Below are 26,450 nucleotides of genomic sequence, written 5' to 3' on the forward strand. Positions count from 1 at the left end.
TGCAGCGCGCCAACTCATCTTGATGAAATCTTATCTGTGCCACCACTTATGCTTCATGCCTTGCCTGAACCAGCAGAACGCCTGCAGTGTATGCCAGACAAAAGTCCCCGGCCTGCCTGGGCAGAAAGGAGAGAAGGGGTCCCCTGGAGTGCCAGGAGTGGAGGGCAGGGAGGGAGAGAAGGTAGGAGTCACTCATCAGCAAGTCACTCCAATTTCTTGCAGACATTTCCAACATGCTTATGTGACCGTGATACCTTCCTCCGCTAAGTGGGTTGCATATTAGACACTTCAATCTCGGTGCTTGTGTGTGTCTGTGTTTGTATGTGTGTGTGTTTCTCTCCCAAACAGGGGGATCAAGGTGTGCGAGGCCCTACGGGTAACCCTGGAAAGGAGGGCCCAAAGGTAGACAGTCAAATATCCTGCAAAATATACGCAAGACTGGCCATTCATAACATTACTACAGTTAGTGTAGTTATTTCTGTGAAATTAAATGAATTATTATTATTCTATTATCCTCAGCATGCTGACTGTAACCATAATTAAACATAATTGCCTTGATGTATAATATTGTTTATGGAATCCTCTGTTTTAATATCTAATGCCCATCATAAAAATTGACAGCCGTCTTTCATAAGTCTCTTTTTTTTTTTTTTTTCCTTGGAAGCCTAGCTAGCTCCTGTACAGCTCATATGTGCTGCATGGCTGCAGAAATAGTTGCTATGGATACAGTGTTGTAGCACAGTGAAATAGGCTAAGAAATTCCAAGTTATTTGCTTAAAGAGTTTAACAGACATTATGAAGTTTGCAGCCTTTAATTTAAGGCTTTTTCATGTAGGGTGGAAATACATTAACCTCCCTTTTCTGCCTTCCTACAGGGAGTAAAAGGAGAGAGAGGATTTCCAGGCCCAACAGGAGATAAAGGAGATGAGGTGAGTTTAAAAAAAAGACTTTACTTTAATCTGAACAAAGTAATCCATTATTTATGTTGACATCAGGAAGTCACAATGAGACTGACATTTAAGGGTAGCTTTTCAAAAGAATGCAATTATATTGGAACACTTGCCTCAACCTGCATCATGTTGACACTAATTGTTTATTTTGAAAAGAAATAATCTAAAGCTATCCCAGATCCTGCATGTGCACTGTGCCCCCCTTTTGCACACATTGAGGAACTACCTCTCAAACTTCCTATCTGTATGTGCGCTAATTAAAAAACAAGGCACTCTTTAGAAGAACTGAGACTAGCACTGAGTATTCATCTTTTAGCCATGAACTGCAATGGCAAGAAAGAGAGAATCTCACTAACTGGCATATTTGTTACCAGACTCGATAGACTCAGGAAAAAAAAAAAAAAAACATGTTCTTCTCAGCGATTTGCACATTCTAGCAAACACCAAAACAAATGGGGGAAAAAATGCTTTCATCTGAGAAAAGGAATAAAGATGCTGCATGTACATTGTCACTAAATGCATCACAGCAAAAGGAGATATAGGAACACTCTGTTGCTGTAGATTTATAGCCCCTGTAAGCTACTGTCTGTCAGTAGATTTTACTCCTGCCTTTTGTATTGCCATACAGTTCTTTCTGTAAAGGAATATCAGTACAACACTGGTACAGCTAACAGACTCCCCTACCCCTCCTGCCACTGACGGTGGTCAGTAAACAAAGAATAAACAGTCTAATGAAAGCTGATTCATTACCAAGCCCATAAAGAGAAGTGTGTCCGAAATGTCACAACATAGGTGTTAATAAATTTATACACCTTGGAAGCATATTTCAGTGTGCAGAAAACTACTTTATTTTATTATCATTATTATCATCATTTCCTATGCTGTGTAACCCTCTGAAGACTTCTAGGACATTCATGGCTGAAATATCGCATACTGTCCCAAATGAATGCCTAAGCAGATTGACACTGTATACGAGTGTAGGTCTGGGATCATAGGAGGAGGCTCTCCTAGCTTAAACACTCTTCTTCTTGCCTCAGCCCTCTCAAATTTGCATGCACGTACTCACCCAGTGAGCCTACTCACCCTAATAGGGTTTACCTCTGTTCTGTATCCAGTACGTCTTTCAGTGACTTCTGCACCAGCAGGGTGACTCATTAGGGGGCTCCATCTGGGATAATAGAACTGGAGTTACGATGTGTAACTATTTCACGCAGACTTCACCCTCTAATGGGGTGCTGTTGGCTTTGGGGGGTAAAGCCCAATAGTTACACCCCTTGCTGCAACATGACATGTTGGCAACTTGCTACACACAGACCTGATTGACTGTCACCATGTACATACATGAGTGAGTCAGAGTCAAAGCCTCTCTCATCTGCTACCAGCTGAAAGGCAACTAACCTCATGGGGTCTCCCATCAATGCTTAGAACTCAGGTCTAACAGCATGACCAACTCAGTGATGAGTGTCTGCAGTGTAAGTATACTCGAGGGGCTCTTTTCCGCTGCATAAGAAGAAACAAGAACTAGCCCAAATCAGCATAAGATAGATAGATAGATAGATACTTTATTCATCCCGAAGGAAATTCACAAACAGGAACTGGTGCCAGACCCAGTTCTAGTTATTGTTTGTGTTTCAACAGACAGATGTGGTGACAAAAGAAAAAGATGACTGACATGGCAGACTTAACAAAACAAGTAACTTAAATAATAATTTAATGGTATGATCTTTTTTTTTTATAATGGCTATGCATTTATTTATGCTTAAAAAAATGCATCTTTAGCTTTACTCGAAATTCGTCAGTATCACGCTTGAAGCTCACTTCCCTCAAATGCAGATATTTCCTTCTTGTCTCTTTTCATTCCCTGGAGTTTCCATTGAATTTCATCCTCTGACCAAAGGGTGATGCGAGCTCAGAACCCGTTATTGGTCCGTGCTATCATAATGTGGCCTCTTCAGGTGGTTGAAGAAGCCACATTATCCTGTTGGTTCCTGTGAGAGCCACATGTTGGGAACAAAAAATCAACTGGAACTGGAACTGAACTCTTGGCAAATGGAAAATCCAAAGTTCATGTTTTTCATGCCAAAAGTTTTGGTACTGTTGCAGTGGAAAAGGGCCACCAGACACCATTGCTCCAAGTCAGAGAGCACAGACCTGCAGAAAGTCATATCCAAAAGAGAGAACAGCCAGGGTACCCACCGAAGCATAGCTGTGCAGAACTCCTCTACAATTATTCCACTAAATAATGCCGCTGCCAAAACCAGTGAGCAAACCTCCATTTTGACAGGGTCCTGCCAGCCACTCCACAGACGCTCCACATAGCAACTCAGTGTGCACACCGAGCACAACAGATGCCGTTTCTCAGATCCAGCATCCAGGCTGATTCGCTCTGTACCTAAAAGAACTATTGATGTTCTTAGGTGTACAAGGCAGGTTTTTGTAAAGTGTAGCACCACTGAAATCCCCTCTCACCAGTAAACAACTGGGAGGGCGGGTGCACAAATCTTTCACACTCTTAGCTGGCATTAATGAAGCCAGGGAAGCCATAGACTGGAGCATTGATCTTCAAGGGCTCTGACCAGGATGCTTCCACAAACTCCCAGATGTTGTCTGTAGTCATCAAGGGAGGGCAGGAGGTGGAAGCTGCAGGCCAACCATGCCTGCAGTTTCTTCTATGATGGTGGGAAAATCTCGTCCACATGTCTCCCTGGGTTTAGACTATTGTATTACTGTGTTGCAAACAACCATGTATTTAGCTGGGACCACCTGCTCTAACATCTTGTCAGACCAGTATGAGGAAAGTTAGCAAAAAATAAATAAATAAATAAATTGATAAATAAATATCATTCTCATGATTATTTCACTTAAAGGATATGTTCAGGTTTTCTTAAGTCTACTCCCTTTATTCATATCACAGGCAGTGTTAAACAATGGAGGTTACATTCTTGCCTTGATCCATCCTGAGCACCATACTGGAGGTGCAGTACATCTCAATTCAAGTCTACAAGGCCAGAACTCATCAATCATCTTTCAGTCGAAAACCCACTGTACTTGCACACCAAGATAATATGGTGCTACAAAAGGTTCACTTTACAAAGCTGAGCAAGTAGTTCATAGTTTCTGTTGATAAATTCCATCTTTGTTAGGATCCCTCAAAGGAAATCAGTAGAATTGCTGTGGTGACCATGAGCGATTTTTGTTCCCACATCCAGGAAAGGGACAAATAGAAACTATTTTCTTCAATCTCTTATGTATCCTATGTCTTCTATGTCCGGTTGCTATTATGATGCAACAGTAACTTCCACAATAAGGTAGACTATGCCTCTGCCAGGCCAGTTATCCTAACAAAGAGGGAATGCTGCAACAGTGATTATAAACTACCGCTTGATTTTCTAAAGTGAACCGTATTATCTTTGCCTGCCAAGTATGGTGAAATTTTGCACTGAAAGATGATGAGTTTTGGCCCTATGGACTTCAGCTGAGGTAGAGTTGAGCTTGCACTGCACCTCCCGTACGGTGAAAATCAAGGTGAAAATGTAACCTCCACTGCTTGACTTTGTTCATGGCTGGAATAGAAGGAACAGACTTCAAAAAACTGGAAGCTATCCTTTAATGAATTTAAACATTTTCCAGAATGAAATATCAAAACAGCTTTATTTATTTATTTATTTTTATTTTATTTTTATAGGTTTTTTTGTTAGATGATGATTGGAGGTGTTTTTAGCACAGCATAAGTGTGCCTACTCGGTACTCTCTGATTAGCTGACTCCTTCCCCACGCACTATAGTTTATGAATCACTGCAGTGACCCATTACTTTGTCAAACTGACCCAGGGGAGGAGGTCTGGATGCCTGGTGATATGCTTTTATCAGGGAAATTGAATTTGACAGATAAACATTACAGATGGACTCAGCCTAATTAATGTTTAACTTGGCATGTAAGAGAACACGTTCACAAGACCACAGGGACTCTTCATTACACCTGTTACCTTTCAAAGAAAAGCAAGTCCACATCCCATTCCTGAACAGTTACAAGGCACAGGCAGAGGGGAGCACAGAGCATTAAAGCGTGTGAGAAAATTACTGCATCTTTCCCTGTACACCCACATTCCGCCATTATGTTTTTTTTTTTTTTTTTTTTTATTATTATTTTTTTAAAGCCCATGTGTTTGTGAATGAGCCATGCAGCCATGTTGTTGCTGTAAACGTAGGTGTGAATATGCTTTGCTTGTGAAAAATGATGGGTGAAGTATTGATCGCCCATGTCTCTTCCAGGGTACTCCTGGAGTACCAGGTCTCCCTGGTGTGACAGGTCGAACGGGAGCTCAAGTAAGCATTTCTATCCTTAATGAAGCCAGATATTATTACACAGCATATATTTACTTTGCACATTTACACATTAAAAAAGCACCTCTAAAAGGTTTAAAGTCTTTCATCATGTTCATGATGTTTCTGTTGAGGTTCATATTTCACTATTGGACACTCTTGTCTTTGCAGGGTCTTATAGGAAGACCAGGCCCAGTGGGTCCAAAAGGAGCTAAAGGAGACAAAGTAAGGTCTTTTCTAGATAAAACACTTATTTCTCTTGTGTGCATAGCATCTCTGTACATACAGTGGATGTATGTGCACACTGTATATGCCTTACTCATGAGGCCATTTTAATTGATGTACCTGGTAAGTGCTCAGATGCTCAAGTGCTCAGGCTCAGAGAAAAAACAGCAGTTCAGTGCCTGTTAGAAATGTATGGCTGTTGCCTGGAACATGATATTTCTTCACCTGCTGTTTTGCACTTAAAAAATTGGCTTCATAAAGCGGTTTCTTATTAATATTTAATGGGAAAATGAAAAAAAACAAAAAATGATTTTATAGTTCTTATGATACAGATTTACACATTATGGTTCTGTACTTACAGTATTTGCAAACCCTACTGATTTCCTTTGAGGACTGGGAGATTAATTTTCATTCAATATCCCTATTTTCTCCCAGTTTTTATTCAGATTTCATCAGCAGCTACATTTGCTATGTTTGTTGAAAACAGAAACACACACACACACACACACACACACACACACACACACAAACACACGGGCCCTGTTCTATTACAGATTAACAGCAAACAAAACACATCACACTACATAGGTTGTCGGTGTTGTTATTAGTTCATATACCACTTATATGGACTATATGCATACAACATTATGTCCAGATTAAATTGCAAAATGATTTGTAATGATTTGTAATTTCATAACCTGGTATTTGTGAAACAGGTGTAATGTACAATGCTTTTCTTGTTATTTTTTGTTATATAAAAGTAGCCAGAAGGCAGCAAATAGGGTCTTGGTCTGGTTGTTACATTTTTCTGAGCCATCGTGAAACTATGCTTGATATATATTTCCAGGCACAGTCATGATTAAGAATCATTTTGCCCTAATGGTCTTTAATGGTTTGTGTTTGGCAGGGAAATGAAGGCCCTGCAGGCCAACCAGGGCTTCCAGGACCTCCAGTAAGTTCCTCTTCCTATCATTAGTACCTGCTGGTGGTAGTGACTGACAATATCTCAATTAGGGTAATATGTTTTCAGTAGCCTTCACATGCACCCTCCAGTTGGTTTTCTGTGTGCTGATTGACCAATTATATTACTTGATGTAAATGCTTTAAGGCTCCGGTCTGATACGACACACTTTACACACTGACAATGTTTGAACGTGACTTTGTGTGTCTTTTATCCGTGTTACACAAGGATCATCTTTCCCCAGCCCAGCAAGGTTAGGGTCAAAACCCTGTCTTGGCATCTGTTCATGTGGACATGACCATCAGTGTACTTCATTGTGCTTAGTTTCACTCTTTAGTGTAACAAAAGAACCACAACTGACGAACAAGTACAAATATGATGAGATTGTGGCGACCTGCTCACTGGCAATGAATCATGTCCCCTTCCTTAAAAGGCCAGTGAGTAAGCACTTCCAAAGGCAAATCTATAATTCATCAGCCGTCCCCTTGAACCTGCTGTGCCCCCCCACACCCTGGTCTCATAAACTGCAGTTGGGGAGGACAGGGGATGGCTCAGTGGCCTGAAAAGGGCACAGGCATCCACTTGCTTCTAAATGAGAACCTTGACTCCTTCTCTCCATTTACAATAGCTGCCTTCCTTCCAATCCATCATGGGGAAAACATCCTTTTATGTTCTTATACTGTCCAAGAAGCATAGATATCACAGCTCTATCTCTTCTAATCAACATCCTCGTTTGAATTTCTGCTATATTAGATTTCTGATATATAGTATTTGAATTACCAACAGCTCGAGGGTTAAATAAGTATACTTCTCTCTCTTTTTCTCAGTTCCTCTCTGTTCCCATTCCCTCTGCAACCCTCTCCCCCTCTCTTTGTAATCATCAGGCCGTTGCACTATTGATTTCTCTCATGTAGCATTTAAGGGCTTAACAGTGTATAACTGCTCCAGACCTACTATGTAGTTTTCTATAAGACTGTAGGTGCATAAAACCCAGAGAAAGGAAGGTCTCTGAGAAAAGATGTCTGGTTTACTGGTGCGACTGTGTTTTAGGGTGTTCCCTATGTGGAGGGCAATGGGGTGAGGAGTCTATACAAGCTCCAGGTAAAGACTTTTCAAATGGCATTATCACAGTGATGCAAGTGCACTTCATTTAATGCACAGTACTTTCCATCATATCAGTAGAAAGCAAATTGTGCTTGTGCTTGACGAAAATATATTTGACTCATGCATTAAAAATAGACATTTATTTATTTATTTTTACTGACAAATTGTGAGCATTTTAGTCATGAAATAATAACAAACCTATCTTTTCAGAGTGGTGGAGCATTATTAGGACCTCCTGGAGCTCCTGGTGCTCCGGTAAGAATAATCACTTGTTATGCCTGAAGCAAATATTCTATGGAATAACACTAACACACAGGCATGTTGATACTGTACGAGCTGCACCGCCTAAGAGACCTGAATAACAAATAATCTAACAGGCCCTCCAGTGTTATCTTGTCTTCTGAGGTCCCTACATCACTGTCAGTCATGTCATTGAGAGCTGCTGCCTGGTGAAGGCTAAGAGGCTGCCTGACTTTCAAACAGGTGTCCCTGACCAGCCCCAGGACAGCACAACACTGGTGATATGCAGAATGGACTCAAAACTTCAGCTGGTCTGCACAGAGCACAAGTTGAAGTGACCCGATTTGCTTATCAGCTCTCTCTGCTCCCTCTTATCAGGCAGTTTGTACTGTAATCTTGCCCAATCCTGGGAGACATTCACTCACTGGCCCTGCAGGGATCTATCCACCACAACTAACACTTCAGGTGGTGACAAAAAAATAGCCTCTCCACTCTCCCTAGTGCACAGTGCACATAGCTGAATTGTGGGGATGCTTCTCCCTGTGCTGCATCCATCACAGCCAAACAGCTCAACTGGAGCAATCAATTAAGAGAGCATCTTAATCAGTGTTAAGAGGGACATGGGGCCTCATTTATCACAAAATCCCTTTTTTTAAGGTTATAGAAAGACCAAAACGGTAGACATCCATGGCAAATGTTTGTTAAACATAATACTGTTTAAAATCCTTATTGTATTTTATGATCCTTATTGTATTTTATGAGCTTGCTTATTTTTTAATCCTACTTGAGAAAATGCAGTTGCATATAACACAATGTAAGCATGACTTGAAGAAATAGCCAAACAATAAATTGTTTTTTGAACACTACAAATTGTAATGGTAATAGCTTAGTCGCATATCATACCAGTTGAACATCTGAAAGCATATTTCTGACTTTTATGTTAGCAGTTGTCATATTCACTGGAGTAATCTGTCACTTTCTTTTTTTAAGGGCCCCAAAGGAGATGAAGGAACTGCAGTGAGTTCAACCTTTCAATTCTGAAATATATTTGTATAAAGTATTTCTTTCTTGTTTTGTGTGCTGCCCAACAAAATAGACAAGTCAGTGTACTTGGTTGCTTTCTAACATTGTCTCTATGGTTCCCTACAACATAAGTCGATACACCCTCAAGCTTGAGCACTTAGCCACACTCAGTAGAACTCCAACACACCACAGAAAATGGTCACATCCACTGCCACTGTGAAATTACTGTGCCATATTGTCTCACCAGTGGGAACCTATGAACCCTTTCAGCTGTTGTACTTCCCTTTCATGCCCTGCCCCCACCCTGAAGCCCGAAACAATCCACACAGACATGGAAACAATTTGACGCTTCTGGTATAAACTTGAATTCTTTATTCTCATGGGGCCAATTGCATTTTTTATTGTTTTGTTGCAGAGCGATTTTTCACCAGGATGTTAATTTGACATTTTAATAAATTGTCTGAGCGGCTCGAGAGCTGTGGTGGAATTGCCCCAATCCGTCTCACAGCTGATCCTCTAGCTGGCCCACTCTCCTCTTAGCCACACTCGCTTATTCATGACAATCTACATGTGTGACAATTACCTGCACAATCCGTCTATGTCAGCACCCGTTGCCCCTCTATACTGTGTAATGGCATTTCTCCATGGCAGCTTGAGCAAGATGAGGCAGACCGAGGCCATCACTTTTTCGAGTGCAGGGAATGGGTCTCTATTTTTAGTGCAAAAGGCACTCTAATTGTAATTTTCAAATGGAGCCTTTCTGTCTGTTGGATATCATACCAGCTGTGACAGCATATGTCATAAAACATATAATGTAGTACACTGCGACTGAAGTATTGTCCTCTTACAGGATTACATTCATATTGACGCATGAATAGCTGTATTTATACCAAGTCAAGGAAAACAAGAGATGTTATTTGTGTGAAAGTGTCACACTCGGAGAAAAGAATTTACTTGCATTAATGTAGTTTTGATCTGCAACTGCAAGCTTTATACTAAACAGTTGTTGACAGCTTCAGAATAATGCCCCTTGCCTTCAAATAGCTTTTCAACAAACTCCTTCTACTATTGAGGAGAGCGACACACAAAAAAAAAGCCATCGCCATTTCTGGGAACAGAGAGAGAGGACCTTAAACACTCATTTTATCTCAGTGGTGGCTTTTTCTTTGTGGCGTAGTAAGTGGTGTATCATCTGTTGCAGGGGGAACCAGGAGCCATGGGATTACCGGGGCTTGAAGGACTACCCGGTGCCAAGGTAAGCTATAGAAGAGTCCCGGCCCAGAGGGCTCTTTCTCATCCGCCATGACCTAACCAGATTACAGAGTGAGGGAATGCGTTTCCTATGTAGTTCATTCACATTACAGTAAATTTAAACAGTTTCACTCCAAAATGAGATCTCCAGCATTTGATAAAATTGAAACCCGCTTGCTTAAAAGTGCTTGCTGGTGTGAAAGTGAACCGCATTATGGGTTACTATTAAAGTTATGATTCATCCTAAGGGAAAGTAATTATGTTGTGGAGAATTCAATCACCTGCGCTGTTTGAAATATTGACTGCAAGGATTTCAGGTAGAGATTTCTGAAGTGGGAATATACTGTAGCATTTGGTATCAAACCCCTCTTGTAATACTGTATAGTAGTTATATGTGCACAAAGAAAACAGCCATCATTGGCTGCATTTGCAGCCATGCAACAAAGCCAATGCTACTTGCAACTTTTCACAACTTCCTACATCTAAATCTGGATGGTGAAGTTGGCATTGATTGACAGTGTATGATTGTGTGTATGACTGATGGTGTGTGTGTGTGCGTGTGTGTGTGTGTGTGTGTGTGTGTGTGTGTGTGTGTGTGTGTGTGTGTGTGTGTGTATTGGGTGTTGGGGGTGAAATGTCTCAGTTTCCATGACATCCAGAGTGATTTATTCTTCAGGGGAAAAATTGTCAAAAGGTGTGACATATGCAAAATATTTCCTTTTGAAAAATGGAGAAAACTTAAGTTCATAAGGAGGTTGTTTATCATAAATCCATGGTAGTGGTTTGACTGAGTAGAACTTGCGAGTTATATGTTTTTTTAAAGATTGCATGCATCGAAACACTGAGGAGCTAAAGTGCATCTTTGATGCCCATGTACCTCTTTTATCAGTTTCTGTGGGTCTGCTTCACATCACAGTGGTTTTGTGCAAGATTTATACTATGTGTCGGTCATCTAACATTCTGAAACTTTTCCTTCAGGGTGATATTGGTTTGCCTGGCCCACCTGGCATACCAGGTCCTCTGGTAAGCAAGGCTTTTTATTCATTTACTTGCACTCTTTCCAGATCAATCATCACTGTTGACGGTGTTTCATGAAGTAAATAAAATAGCAGCTTTCTAAACGGAAGTCCCATAATGCCATACTGGCTATAAGAAAACCCGGATATAAAGCTGCGGTCTGTTGAATGGATATTCTATGTACCTATAGGAGGCTGGTTGATATATTATAAATAGGAGGCAGATATGACACCATTGAGGACCTGTCTAACATGGGCTCTTCTCTTCCAATGTTTGTGATTGACAGGGGAAGCCCGGCACTCGTGGAGAGCCAGGGATCCCAGGAGAGCCGGTGAGCCTCAGCTTCTAACTCTCTTTCAGCTGTCAATCCACGCGTCATTCCTTTGTCACTGCCGACTGACACATGGGCTGCTTCTGTTCTCTGACAGGGTGAGAGGGGGCCAATCGGAGAGACAGGATTCCCAGGGCCCGAGGGACCCCAAGGTGTTCCTGTAAGGACGTTACGTGAATGCTTTAGCTCTCCCCTCTTTTTATACGCGCTACTAGAGCGGTTGCCAAAGCACCATCCAATGAAGGTCTTTTAGTGGAAGACTGCTCAATTGCATCAGCAATTTAACCCATTGTTGTTTTAGCCTTATGTGGAAAAAAGAACATGATTCATGGACAATATGGAGAAAATAAGCATTTTAGATATGTTAGATATCACTTGTCCTGTAGATGATTACATTACTGTATGTAATTACCATCAGAGATGGTTTCTGTAATTTTCCCTGTAAGCACAGAATGGAACAGTGTTCGCACAGCAATCAGGATCATTATCCTATGGTTGAGATATCTCATTAACTGTGGAGATTACTAAGAGTGCAACAGTGCTGATCCAATCGAAGGTGGGAGCTAATACAAATGTCTTTGTTTTCTGTTGTGCTCCTTGAGCAGGGGAGACCTGGAAAAGATGGAATTCCTGGATACGAGGTTAGTTGTGTGAACATGCTGCAAATCCCGTTATAGAACATGTTTCACATCAGCCAAGCTACAGAGAGATGGCACAGCAGATTTTTATCCCCCCCACCCCCAAGCTACAGCATCCTAAGAGTGCATTAAATGTATTTGCATATTTGAGCATTTTAACGATAAGAACTAAATGGAATCCTGCAGATTTAAGGCTTTGTTGACTTTTAGTCTTTTTATCCTAATTATACAGTTAATGCTTTCAGGCGATGATAAAATGTTTGTAATAGAGGGCAGCAGACTTTTAGATTAAATATGCATTTTCCTGCCTGATAAGTATTTAGATGAACCTGGCCAAAGTGAAGACAAATAGCACTGTGATGCTGTAAATGTCTGTTTTTTCAGGTGACTAGATTGAACATATTGTACACTATATCCCACATAAACACACATAATGTGCTCATAGAACCCATCTGCCAAGCATAGCCATGCCTAACACATTACAAAATATAATTCCCTAACTGGGTAGACGATGAATAATACTGGCTTGCTCTTCAGCGTGTGGCTATGTTACCTAATACCTGAATGACAGGTCCAAATGTTTATTGTTTTCTGCTTATGATTAGTTATTATTCTTCCATCAAAATCTCTCCATTGCACAGAGCCATTCTAGATGTTTACCCTTGCTGTGTTGCTTGAAGTCTCTCTACACCTCTGTCTGATTTTGTTTGGTGGGGCAACAGTGCCATCTAGCAGGTGGCTTTGCTCCCTCCTTGCCTAGATTCCTTGCACATTGCTTTGAGGTTTAATGTAATGCTCAGGGAAGCACATTTCAGTGGGCAAGATGATAGATTTAAGCCTCCCATCAGGCATTGGGGAATACAGAGTGCTGCAGATTAAAGCAGGCAGAGGAGAACAGCATCACAAAGAGATGCCCGCTTTAAAACCACATCATGCCAGATTGTCTTTTGCATGGCTCCTGTAATCCTGCAGGAAATTGATACAAAGATGCTCCCAGAGGTAATGCTGTGAGTGCAGAAAAGGAAAGCAATGAGGAGTGACAGGGAGGGATTGGAAGACACAAGATGTTGTGACATAAAGCCAGCGACAGGTATTTTCTCTCCCGGCCTCTCTATACAGTACAGACAGCTGGTAGGAGAGCAGGCAGTTCTCAGACAAAACAGAGTGATGCAGAGGAGCCATGACATTGCAGAAGGTGAAACACTATACAGGGAGACATTATACAAGCAGTACACCCAAGCTGAGTAAGAGGCAATCAATGCATAGTCTTATGATAAGTGTACATTTTTAAAACTCTAGTAGGCTAACCGAGGAAAAGCTTGCGTACAATTTTAGCCAAAAGAATAGAAACTTCTGCAAATGTAGGAGCCAAATGTGTAAATATGCCAATACTCTGAATTAAAATGAATCCCACCTGTGCATTATGTGTGGAGCATTGGAAACTAGGAGACACCAGAGTGTTGTGTTGGTGTCTGTAACTGAATATCAATAGACTTTGTTGGGAGTAGAAGAAACATGGATAAAAAAATTAGCTCCAGGGTCAACATAATTTCTATTTCCAATTACCACCTCGCCTTGTTCTACGACAACAAAGCATTCAAATTCATCTCCAGTTGTACATTTTTTTTTTCTTTCTCAGGGAGCTACAGGTAGACCAGGAGACCGAGGATCCAAAGGAGAACGTGTGAGTAGTTTTCTCTCCCATTTTCTGACAAGAAAGCTGTTTTATGCCACAAAATATCATGCACAGAAAGGTTTTGATGAATACTAATGCAAGTTTTCACTTCTTCACAACATGTGGTTAATCCCCACAAGCGCATAAGCACTAGATAAAGGCATTTACAGCTCAATGCAGTTTCCTATTGTATTTCCTAGGCACAATTAAAGGGCTCTGTCACACTTCTACAGTAATCTATTGCAAATGGTGGTAATAGAGGACAGAAAGTGAGGCTGCTAGCTTTACAATCGGCTATACCATAGTCTCTGAGGAGAGATTACTGAACACACTACCAGTAATAGGTGAATGTGTACAGAAATTTTAATGGTACAGCATTGGTATGAGTCAAGGCTGGAAAGAGAAATGTTGGTGTTGCATCATATGCTACACTCCCATTGGTCCTTTAATGTGTATAAACTCAACTGGAGCTAAATTGGTGCAAACAGAATGGCCAATTACTACATCACTGTGATGTGTCTCCGCTCCGTTACTGCAGGGTGACCCAGGGATTCCTGGAGAGAGAGGTGTTCAGGGTGAGAGGGGGCGGACAGGAGATCCTGGACTGATTGGACCAATGGGACCTCCAGGCCAAAAAGGAGAACCAGGCCTCCCAGGACCGGGCACAGTGAACCTCTTGGTAAGCTGTGCATTTACAAGTACATCTGAGTAAACTGAGTAAGACTAGCCTCCCAAATGATTAAAACATCAGCCTACTTACCAAGCTTGTGTAACCAGCATATTTCTCGTTCCCCGTATGGAACATGGTGCAGCCTCAGATTTCTGTATGAAACATCAAATGAGGCTTTGCAAGTGAGGTTGCTGTTCTCTGCTCAACGCTTCCCACTCCTGATCAACTAAGCGCAACAGAAGGTCAGGGAGAGAAGGAGAGGGAGAGGGATAGAGACACAGACGGAAAGAAAGACAGAAATATGTGGGAGTACCTAGAGCTCTGCAGAGCATTGAAAACACCTCCGAGTGTCACACACATTTTACACATACGCTGTTATATAAGTTATATAACATTCTCAGAAGAGATTAAACACTTTTGAAAGCCAAGACTAAAGGTCCAGCTACAAGTTTATGTCATTATTTATAGAATAGGGGCTTTGCAAAGTGCTTGTAATGCTTTTGAAAATATGTGCCCATGACTGACATTAAGTGTCATGTCTTGTTAGAACCAGAACAGGGTTATATGAGATGTTCAGAGCCTTATAGTGGCAGAGCATTTATGTGCAGTATATTTTCCCTGGCTCCATATGTAGTCAGCTAGAAAACAGGCATAGCAATCCGAAAGACAGACATGCAGTAACTGGAGAAGAAATCATTTCATACAAATATATCATTTATTGTACTCCTCTAAATCCATTTTGCTTTAATCTCCTCTGTTTTTAGCTAAGGTCAGGACACAAATGCTGTATTATAGTGTAACACGCCACCAGAAAAGAACTATAGAAATAGAATTTTAACAGTAAACGCAGCTCTATGCCACTCTTTTCAACAGCGATAACCCTAGTCACAAAAATTGGAGAAAGCAGTTCTTACGTTGAGATACACGACAGGCAGCAAGTTGATTGTTATGCCACGATAACTTTTATGCCTTTATTTTTCTTTGCTGTCATTTCACCATGAATAAAACATGAATGACTACTGTCTCATAATTGCGTTGTCTAAATCTGTGAAGAGTGTTTTTAGTGAAGTTTGCATCCCAACTTTTTCCACAGAGTGATCCCAGCTCCATGGAGGAAATTAAGACATTTATCCGGAATGAAGTGTTAAGGGTCTTTGAAGGTACAGATGTTACCTCAGAAAATAATGTCTCACTATTTGTCCATTTTTACTCTCAATTATCTCTCTATTCTTCTGTTTTTTCCCTCTTGTTATCGCAACGCATTCTAATCGCGAATATTGATTTCACCTCGCAGAGAAACTATCCAGGTATGTCACGCTGCAAAAGACACCAGCAGCCATTTTAGCATCGCAAATTCAGCAAGGGCCTCCGGGACCCCCTGGCAAGGACGGCTTACCAGGCCCCCCCGGAGAACCTGGACCTCCTGGTCCCCAAGGTAGGACAAAAACGCTCTGCCTCAGTAAAATAACCACCACTGCTAAAATGTGAACAAGAAATAACACTCTTAACCTGTGATTGCACAAAACTATCGGTGAAACCTGAGTATTAACCCTTTGTTTGGTGTAACTGAACCACGTGACATTTACATATGTGTGTAAATACGCCATGTGTATGCCTCATTGGTGCTTTAAATGTACTTACGGGTGCGACTTAAATAGTTTCTCCCTGCTGCCTTACATTGTACCACTCATATACAATAGCCTGCTGTATCTGAGCGAGGCAGCCTGCACTGTAGTGCTGTGTAACAGAGGCTGCAGTTTGACATGGTAAAAGATGAACCCTGTGGAGGTTGAACTGGCAACCACACTTTTGTAAAAGATGTTTTGCTGTATGTTAAGAGTTGAAATGGCGCTCCAGAGATTGCCTGTGATGAAGACTAGGGGGCACCAATGTAGACTGACACTTTGCTGTAGGGATTCACGGGTATTTCTCTCTTGCTAGACCCATATATCAATGCAGACTGAGGGGCGGGAAGCAGAGGAAAGGCCAGGAGTGTGGTGCACGGCGGCTCTCTGGGAAATATGAAGACAAACGAAGAATTGGCTGAGAATAAGAGAAAGAAATATCAGTGTGGACAGGAAAGAGCCCCAGTATTGATACCTCACTCCATGAGAGAAAGCCCTGAAAAACAAAAGGAGCATAGTCAGGAAAATGGGTGGACATTCTTTATCAAACTGACACAACCTTCTGACTGCTTAAACTACCCGTACATCACTAATGGTTTGCTGGTCAGGCTTTACACCTTTCTCGGACATGCTTAGAATTATTTCATGGCCACAGCAGAACTATGATATCTTAACTTTTGAAGAGACGTGAGTGTGTTGTGTGTTGGTGCAGATCATCGCACCACTGCATTATCCTCTGTCTTTAAGCTTTGTATCTACCTCACACTATTCAAGACCGTTTACTGTTTAACACTACTAGAATATACAGTATGTGAGATGATTTCAGTCATCAGCAGTATTGTAATAATGCAGCCACTAGACTATAAATATTTGTGCTGTGCTAATGCTATTTGCATTACACATGATAACTGGATTTTGTTTTGCTTGTTTTATTTTGTATGCCTCAAAACAATGTTTTATAGGTGATTTTTAATGCAGCTTTGCAATAAATATTTATTGAAAATGAAGAGAAAAGTTATTTCCCTTGATAAATCAAAAAATTCAACAACTTTTTAATTTTTTCTTTGTTGACTTGTGCCTCCACTCAGCTGGGGAGAGAGTTTGGGGTAATATTTCCTCATTATTTCTCGTCATCCTCCGCTGGAGACTGTGCTTCTCTGGAATATCCAATTTGACTTCTTCTCCAATATGCCAAAATGAATAGTTTATGGAGAAAAATAACCCCTCTGTTGAATTTCCTCTGTTGAATTCACAGACTTTTTTTTCTCCCATGGTTTGATTTCATTTGTGTTATAGTCTGTCTGTCTGAGTATATCCACAAGGAAATATACATCATAGAGAGAATCCATGAGTTTTTGGGGAGCTGATGGTCACTTTTGTTTGATTTTATTTTTTCGTATGTTATTGTAAATGAGTGTTCATTTATGATTCTTTTCATCTTTTCCTTTGAGATCATATGAAACTCCTCGCTGATGTAAGTCATTGTGCTCAAGTGTATATTTCATTTTTTTTCTTTTTCTTTTTCTCTTTTCTATTCAAGATTATTTGTGTTTATTTAGTAAGACTGTATTCCTTCAGTGATATTGCGCTCTACACTGTATGTGTCATAAATGCCCTGCATTGTGCTGTACAATGTGCTAAGTATTGGTAAATAACCCACGGTAATTGGTCTTTGATGGAGCAGCTGCTCAAAGAAAGATTTGCCTTTTCATTTGTTAGACATAACATGAATAAAGAGATATTGCTGTTAACGCTGTTTACAACAGTGTGCAACAGGTGCCGGATTGCAATCAAGCATGAAAAAACACTCTGTGGCAGCATTATTTTTCATTATCATATTTTGTGCATTAGTGCCCCTAGAAATGTTTGATACATTTCATTTTCAACAAAGTAAAGACAGACAAAAGCTTTTTCGATTTATCAGTGAGTGCACCAATTCAACGTGCCACCCAAGCTTATTGCCCTATGTGCTATTCAGTGTTTTTTTGCTTAAGGTACAGTGCTCTTTTCTCCATGGAACGCCACCTCCCTGAATGAATGCCCCAGGCACCGTGAGTGTTGAAAGAAGTCTCATTATTGCGGCAATGTGTAGATAGCCTCTCTCTCTTTGAGGCCCAGTTTGGGAGCATTCATAAGCCTTTTTTCTGAGATTTTCTCTGCCTTGTAAGCGTTGAAGCGTTTCCCCTTTGGGCCTGGCAGTGCAATGCTTGATACTTCTGTCAATGGTGCTGATGCACTCCATGCAACCACTGGTCCTGAGACTCCATTACTTTAAGTGCCTCATGGGGAAATATTTTCACAGCCCTTCACTTTCTGACTTGGTATGCTGCTGTTTTGAAATGTAAAGATTTATCGGCTTTATTTGGTATGAATTTGCATGGAGTGATTCTGAGAAAGCCCTATGTTTGTGTGCATATTCCTCTAAGCGACACACTTACTTGACTGGGTCAAAGAATTGCAGATGCTTTGATTTTCTACTCATTAGCCTCATTTTCTGACATGATAAGCATGTGCTTGTGTTCATCACTGCAGAACTTATTTTTCATTCTTGTGAGAATGAGTGCGTAACAGCCAGTCACCACCTTTACAAAATACTGAATACGATTTAACACGAGTGAATCTAATGTCCTCTCTGTGGCCAAACAGAATAATCTGTGTTTATATTGTTGTTAATGCACCTGCTTTTACATTTGATGATATATGAGGTCTTCCTTCAGAATTACATCACTTTTGAATATTTTAAGCATCCCAATCTACGTGTCTTGAATGACATGCTTGTTTTTCACATCTATTCATGGAAGGAAGGAAGAAAGGAATCGACCTGTGATTAGACCTGTCTTTCTTTCCCTCTGAATGTCCTCAGCCATCGTCATACCTGACCTCTGATTGAAAAAAAAAAGCCTGCTGGCTCTGTTTCGAATCCTTCAAAGCCATTTGCTTGCATCCCTATTGTTGACAGAAAGGCCATACAAGCCCATGATGCCTCTCACTTCGAAGACAAAGGCACAGATGGCTTGTTTGATGATTTCTATTTTGACAGGATGTCAGTAGGTTTTGTATTATTCAAAGGCTTGGGATTGAAACTGGGAATTCAGAACAGCCTATTTCTACATCAGCTACCAAAGCTGCTCCTCCAAACACAAGTGCAGAGTTGATGCTTGACATTGTAGTCGTTTTAATGTTGTTTGTAGCATCAAAAAGGTAATCTATCTAAGTTCCTGGACGAATCTAAAGGTTGCATTCTTTGAAATGTTTATTCTGATCTTTGAAGGAACTTTGATTATAACATAACAGGATATGGCATTTGTACTAATCCTACTTATCACAAACTCCTGACACATGACATCACAGCTGCCCCTGCCATCTTTGAAGTGTGTTACTGAGTCCAACCACAGTGCTGTGTCTGTCCTCAGGGTACAGGGGTCAGAAAGGAGAACGAGGACAGCTTGGTCTGGGGTTACCAGGAGATCAAGGACCTGCTGGCCAGCCAGGTAAGACAACTGGACTAAGATAATTACTAAGATAAGTATGGTATAGCATTTTATGTTGTGTATGTGTTGAAATGAAGCTCAAACCTTGTTCAGATACAGAATTAGGGGAAGGAAATGAAAGAGGCCGGAGTGGTGCTGTTGGGATATCAAACATCAAACATTTTCTAATGGTTAACAGTGAACACAAGATGTTGAGATGTTTTTCAACCTTTAGCTGTGTATTTACAAGCAATCATCAAAAGTTCATGTTAGAGCCCTGACAGCAGTATGACAGCATTTGAATTTGAATGATTCCTAGAAATAATTTATGCTGCCACTTTTTACATAACTCAAGAAGTATGCAGAAGTATGAGACTAGCCATAGTCCAATAAAGCCCAGTGAGGGCATTTGGTAACATTATGTTACAGTATAGCCATAGAAGAATGCTCTTAAGCAAACCAACCACAGATGCTCCAATTATACCTTTCCGTGGAGTCCTGCCCTCTCAACATATACCGCTGCGGATTACAGGCACAGCTTTGTCAAGGTTGTTTTCTTTCTCGTCTGCTGCAAGGAGAGAAGTGTGACAAAGTATCTCACTATGTTATTAGAGAATCACAGGTATGTCCAGCAACCTTAAATTGTCTTTCAAGCTTCATTTGGCATCTCAGCCTGTGAGGGAGAGAGTCTACACTATGCCTTCCAAAGCTAAGGCACTGCTGTGACATACAGAGACCCACGTAGAGGCTCAGCAACAATCAGTGTTGAAAACAGATGCCTTAATGCACCAACACTGAGGACTGTACGCATCAGTGAAGAAGCAGAGGGATCCATTCTGTAAAATGTGACAGGAATATGTGGCAAAGTCGAGCTTGTTGTTGTCCTGCTGAGAGACTTTCTTGAACAAGGCCCAAGATAATAGCATGTCCCGAGTGGCCTGAGCTCTAAGACCCACAGGACACCTTAGCCCATTGCTCCTTTAAGCCAAAAAGAACCTATCCCACCGGCCAGTAGGAGAGATTAGAAATGGGCTTACCTCTCTGAGTTGTGGCCCATCATACCAGAGTTCATCACCGACAATAAACTCTCTTGATCTGTCTGCAGGCCTAGTACATCCATAATGCACACACTGGGCCAAAGCAACTTAGCCATTGCTCTTTTGGAAAGGAGAAATCAGAGGTGCAGAAACCCATCGGCTCTACTGGAGCATAGTAATTGGAGGAACCAAGCACCTTGGGCGTAAATGCAGGTTTATGCTGCACTCACACCTTGGAAAGCGATGGAAAATCATGGTGCGAACAACCATGAACATGCTGGCCCACTGTGCTGGTTCCAAAGCCCACATGGCAAGCAGACTAACTAAATATAGCTAATATCTTTATAGCTAATAAGAGAAATATGTCTTCACTTTGCTTTAAGTAGACATACTGTAGCTGTTAAGTAATCCTTGATGGTCAAATAGAGTGATAAGAAATGCCTGGAGCCAAATGCCTCTGTTCATTGGTCTTTGGTGCCCTTCTCAGATTGAAATAGAGAGACAGGGTTTCCAAACAGAGATCAGTAACACAGATCACCTGAATAGCTATAAACAAACAGGGGCTTATAAGCAGTCTGGAGGATATTAATACTACAATATTCCCACTAAGTGCATGCCTTACATCTCTTAAACAGTTTCACCAGACAGACAGTTTCAGCAGTGTCCATTTCTTAAGATGGTTTCTCAAATGCAGTCTGTGCGTGAAAAATGTCTGTAGCTGCTTCAGATGAAAAACTGCCAAAATTCTCAGAGATGCCAGACTGCAATGAGAAGCAACTAATTGGACTGGCCTGTAAATATAATTACAAACCAAGACCCCTTGGCATTTTTTAAGCCATGAACATTATGTCACATTTGGTCTGAATATCAGGCGTATTTTTAAAACGGCATGCCAAATGATCAAGATTTTCAGAATGCCTCCTCACATTTAGCAATCTAAAGTAAATTCACCTGGAATTATTAGGGCTCGAAACAACTGAGCACTGACTTATGTAGAACAGTGCAACTTCCCGGTACTTGCTGTTCTTAATTACTGAATACCAGCACTAGATATTTTATAGAAACTGCGTGACAAAATCTGGAAATACTCATACTTTACCAACTTGTATAGCAACATATATTTTCGAATTTTCTGGAAAATGGAAATGGAAGCAATTTCACCATAAGCGACTTCGTTAGGTCCATACAGAAAATCTCTTTACAATACTACAGAATACTAATACATACTATACTACACTATAGTAATACACATTATAGAGTATTGTAGTAAACTACAATATTTTTAATTTTAAATGCAGTACTGAGTGACTATAATATAGTGAATACTGTAATATAGTGTGGCATTCTTCAAATACAACAAAAAGGATACTGCACTGCACTATAGCCTACTATACTAGGCACAGGGGTGTAGTGTAGCATTGGGTACAACATATTTATGTTTTTGACATTATGACGATATTAGGTTTTCAGTATTAATTCAACTTTATGAAGAGTTTATCACTTCTTCTCCATTCAACTTGACTCCGCATAGAATGCTTAAAAAATTATTGTAACTGAACTATAAATAGAGTATCGATCAAAATCAGATAGGACAGTGAGAGTTTATTGGTTGGTTGATTATTAAGTGGATTATGGATTGTTTTTCTCCCCCTGACCTTCTGTGAGATCAGGGTGTCCAGTGGAAACAAATGTTGAATGTGAGCAATCTCTGCATTTCTGCATGAGTGTTACAAGTGACTGTTTACCGTTGCAGTTAGAAACACAGGCATTATTATATAAATGCTGCACATGGAGCTCGACATTCAGTGCACAGGAGAAACATAATTCCCCTCCTGCTGATGTGTGATAACATGCCTTGAATATAAAGACTGTAATCAGTTTGGGTGATTTATAGTAATCAATTGATATGTTCATATGAAATATCTTTTGAATAAAAAAATAAATAAATAGAATCCCATAGACAACCGGATTGTAAAAATATATACATTTACATGAATTTCCCCCTGTGTATAACTTAAAGTACAAATCCGCTGCTCAAATGTTCTGTAGTCTACAGTATTCATACACTATAAGTGTAACTACTACAGTAAAACTGTAATACACAACATACTACATCACAGAATAACATGGTGTATGGAAGGAAATTTTTAATTATCCTTCCATAAATGCATTCCAAGCACACTTTCTTTTTGCTATATCAAAACTGTTCTCAGTGAGAAGGCAGAAATGTAGGAATATTGCATTTCCTTTTTTGAAAGGGTATGTACATGCCACAACAAGGCCTGTAATACTCACCACAAATGCATTTTTCAAAAGCAGATTTTCAAAAAATTTCTGCCCAGTCTGCTGAGCTTTTCTGGGGAAGTGCCCTTTTAAAGATTATTTTTATGTTATTTCTGCTTTATCAGACAGTTCACAGTGAATGAAGCAGAAAAGATGGCAGCAAGGGAATGTAACAAACAAAGCTTCCAGGGAGATTTTTCAAAGCCAAGATGTTGCATTTACCAGGCACCTCAGACAACTGAACCAGCAGGACAGCCCAAAAGTTGCCCTTTTCGAGAATTTTACCCCTGTAGCTTTTTCAAAGTCTTTGCATGCCACCAAATACATTTTACCCTTACAACTTGTACTTTGCAGTTTCCATCATGTTTGGAGGCAGATCTACAGCAGCCTCAGTTTCTCGCAGATCAAGTCCAGAGAGCTAACCACAGTAGATTTGGGTTTACTGGTCCCTGCACAATGGAAGAAGACAGCATAGCACATGTAGGAGCTGGACTATCTCTGCCCATCAGCGTTCCCCTTGCCATCACTTTGCCATCTTAATGAGGGACAGCGTGTGGTCCTTCACATCAGCACAGCAGGTCCACCTCCACGAACTTGACACGTGAACACGAGTCAAACACGATGGCAGGAGCTCCACGCAGCTCCACATTACCAGTCTGACTAACTGCAGGGAGGCAGTGACCTCCTGACAGTTCATAATAGCCCACCACTGGAAGTCATTGTTTTTCCTCATGAGGACATTACAACTGTGGAGAAAGGGCAGGAAATGCTTTAGTGAATGAAAAGCAACCAGTAATTTTAGGTAATTTATGAGCGCATGACAACACCGTGATGTCAATTTACTGTTTACTGCTCTCCCATCATGAACTGTTGCCCTGCCTCACAGGCTGGAGTCTATTATTGCCATCTTCTAGCAAGTAGGTGTAAGCTGCTACACTATAAGCTCGGCTATGCTCACGTCGGTGTATGAGCTGTGTAAAGTAGCTAATTAGGGTTAAACTAAGATGTAAGTCGCTAATATGGCTCCCTGAAGTCTGCTTTAACACACTGACTTGGCTGACTGAAAAGAAATCCATAATGAAAATTAGTTTCCTAGCACAGATATTGACAGTGGAGATCGCCGAGCTGTGTCTGGCAGCAAAGTCCTTGACAGCTTGTGTGTGGTGGTTGTGATGCAGAGCAAGTTGTGGTCTTCTTCATAGGGAAGATAACGAGGCTGCAGTAGCCCTACCTGTGATCCACAGTGGGGATACAGGGGAGGCAGGACGCCCTTGTTGTGCTGTGAGTGGTCCGGCTGTGACAGACATGGTGTAATTGGAGCTAAAGAGGGCTCTCTTATATGCTGACATCCTGAAGAAAGGCAAAGAGAGAGCATTGCTTACGGTAGAGAAAAAAGAAAAACAAAGCCAGCAGTAGAAGAGTACTGTGTGTGTATGTGTATGAGGTAGAGGAATAATGATTCTTCTGTTGCATCAATGCATTGATGCATCGATTATGAACGCTGCCCATTCAACTCTTGGGGGGAAAAAAGAGCAAATAGAAAAAGTTGCTCAGACTTTGGCCTGAATCAATATGAAAATGAATAGAATCGATTCATTCGCAATGCCTTAAGAGAAGATATAACGTTGCATTGATCTAACAGAGTGGCATTAATTGCACCTTGTTTTTTTTTTGTTGTTTTTTGGGGGGGGGTTTCAGTAAATAATGTTAAAGCAATTCTGGGTTTTTTTGCCTTTTGGTCAAAAAGCATAGTCTTTCATTATTGCTTAATGGATGTGAAATTTTTGGCACTGAATCAGAATGACTCAAATCATGGTTTACCCACTCAAATCATTCCAGAAAATAAAAATAGCTCTTAATTTAAATCACCAACCAGTGAATCAGTGAAAAGCTGAATGTATTTTAAGCCAGAGTTTGACTAGTGCTCAACTGAACAATGATGAAGTGTAATGCGCTGTAAGAACTAATGGTATACTCCAAATTCTCTGTCAAGGCCCACCTGGATTGGGTTCCCAGGGCCCTCCTGGCGCTCCAGGGCCACAAGGACTTCCTGGGAGATGTGACCCCAGTGACTGTCTTCCTCCGTCTTTACGAACGCGGCGGAATGGGTAGGCTGGTTCTCGCAGACAGCCATCCATCTCCATTCTTACAGCTACTCCCATCCCTGACCACTGGCGCGGCACGGAGCGAGAGAAGACATCCAACATCCTGCAGCTTCCTCAGCTACAGCTCACCACCGGCTGCTTTTACTCACTTTACAGTAACATTTGGATGCAGTTGAGGGATTGCTGGGATTGCTAATGGATTTTGTTTTGAATGCAACAGAAATCTTTAAGTCATTTTTTTGCTATGCTGTACTTTTAAATTATTTCTTGTTTCCATATCCCCCACTGTGACCTAAAGCATTCCATGTTGATTCTCATTACGTCTTTCAAGACCATGAAATGAGTTTAGTTTGTTTGTTCAAGTTCAATCCTGTCCGGAAAAAAAAAAAAAAAAAAAAAATCTTAATTATTCATTTGCCTTCTTAATAGGCATGGCTATGCACTCTTCTGCTCTTGTTCAGATATGCAGTTGTGTTGGCAAAAGGTACATTGTGTGTGTGTGTGTGTGTGTGTGTGTGTGTGTGTGCATGAGAGAGAGCGAGCAAGAGATGCAACAGAGCGATTACTTGTCAGTATACTCATTTTTTATGTCAAGGTGTGACAAAATAATTGATTTTTGGAGCTCCTTATGCAAACCAAAGTGCAGGAGGAAAAACAAACAGACAAAAAAGTATTCATATGAAAATTGTCTATTTATTTTAAATGGTTTCTTCTAGAATGTGTTACAAAAACGTTAGGAATATCCTGTTACTACATCTTGGGCTAAGAAAAAAAAATGTTAGGATTACTAAGAATTGTATTTTTCACAACTGTCGCTCAGACGTTGATTTGCATTGTGCATGATAATCAGATTTAAGAAGAGCTGGCGGTATAATCAGCCTTTAGGAGGGCTTACCATTGTGTTCAAGCTATACATGAGTTCACTGCATATTCTTTGATTGCCTACTTGTAAAACATCTTCCAATGTGTGCCAGATTGCAAAAAAAAAAAAAAAAAAAAAAAAAAGATATGTAAAGGGCAAATTGATCCACATGAAAAGACTTTCTAATGTTGTGTATGTTTTATGATTGTAATGTGACCTCACACTCACATGCAGTCCTTTTACCGTTGGTTTAGTCTGTAAATAAGTTGAACGAGTGTCTGCGTATTATATATATATTTTTATTTTTATTGTCTCATGGGGCTTGTAATGGGACCTGAGTGTATAACAACAAAAGCAAGTTGTCATCGCTGTGATGCATTACAGTTTTCATTTATGCTACCGTGCTGCCGTAATGTTGAAAATTTATGTCAAATATTTCTGTCTCGGAGACGATGTAGCATTACTCTTCTTCAGGAGCTCCACTAGCATTTATTGTTTACATAGTGTTGTGTATGATGATTCCTCCTCTGGTTTATTTGTATATTTTTGATTTTCAGCCACACAAGGAAATCTGAATACTACACTACAACCTTTTTATTTCTCTCTTTCTTTTTTTTGGATGAAAAGAAAAGAAAAATGTGCTCACAGAGGTACTTGAACT

At 40.6% G+C, this 26,450-nt stretch overlaps 1 protein-coding gene and 1 long non-coding RNA gene across 2 annotated transcripts; both read left to right on the plus strand.

Moving 5' to 3' along the window:
- Positions 1-351: 351 nt before the first annotated feature.
- LOC115372229 (uncharacterized) lies at positions 352-5,276 on the plus strand. The gene is made up of 3 exons (XR_003929436.1): positions 352-402; positions 876-929; positions 5,222-5,276. It is a non-coding gene; the product is annotated as an uncharacterized LOC115372229 (long non-coding RNA).
- A 1,132-nt stretch (positions 5,277-6,408) lies between these two features.
- LOC115372947 (collagen alpha-1(XIX) chain) lies at positions 6,409-24,934 on the plus strand. The gene is made up of 14 exons (XM_030071115.1): positions 6,409-6,449; positions 6,687-6,711; positions 7,509-7,559; positions 10,027-10,080; positions 11,055-11,099; positions 11,380-11,424; positions 11,522-11,584; positions 12,030-12,065; positions 13,702-13,746; positions 14,276-14,416; positions 15,501-15,567; positions 15,702-15,842; positions 19,446-19,523; positions 24,816-24,934. The coding sequence occupies exons 1-14, from the start codon at positions 6,409-6,411 to the stop codon at positions 24,932-24,934; spliced, it is 951 nt and encodes a 316-aa protein (XP_029926975.1).
- Positions 24,935-26,450: the final 1,516 nt, after the last annotated feature.

The sequence above is a fragment of the Myripristis murdjan genome, chromosome 15, assembly GCF_902150065.1.
Source record: "Myripristis murdjan chromosome 15, fMyrMur1.1, whole genome shotgun sequence".
Lineage (NCBI taxonomy): Eukaryota > Metazoa > Chordata > Actinopteri > Holocentriformes > Holocentridae > Myripristis > Myripristis murdjan.

Excerpts from the sequence above, each read along its gene's own strand:
- LOC115372947 (XM_030071115.1), top strand. The coding sequence starts at position 6,409 with ATGAAGGCCCTGCAGGCCAACCAGGGCTTCCAGGACCTCCA. Across the intron at positions 6,450-6,686 it reads CAGGGCTTCCAGGACCTCCA|GATCATCTTTCCCCAGCCCA; the intron begins GTAAGTTCCTCT and ends GTGTTACACAAG. Across the intron at positions 12,066-13,701 it reads ATGGAATTCCTGGATACGAG|GGAGCTACAGGTAGACCAGG; the intron begins GTTAGTTGTGTG and ends TTTCTTTCTCAG.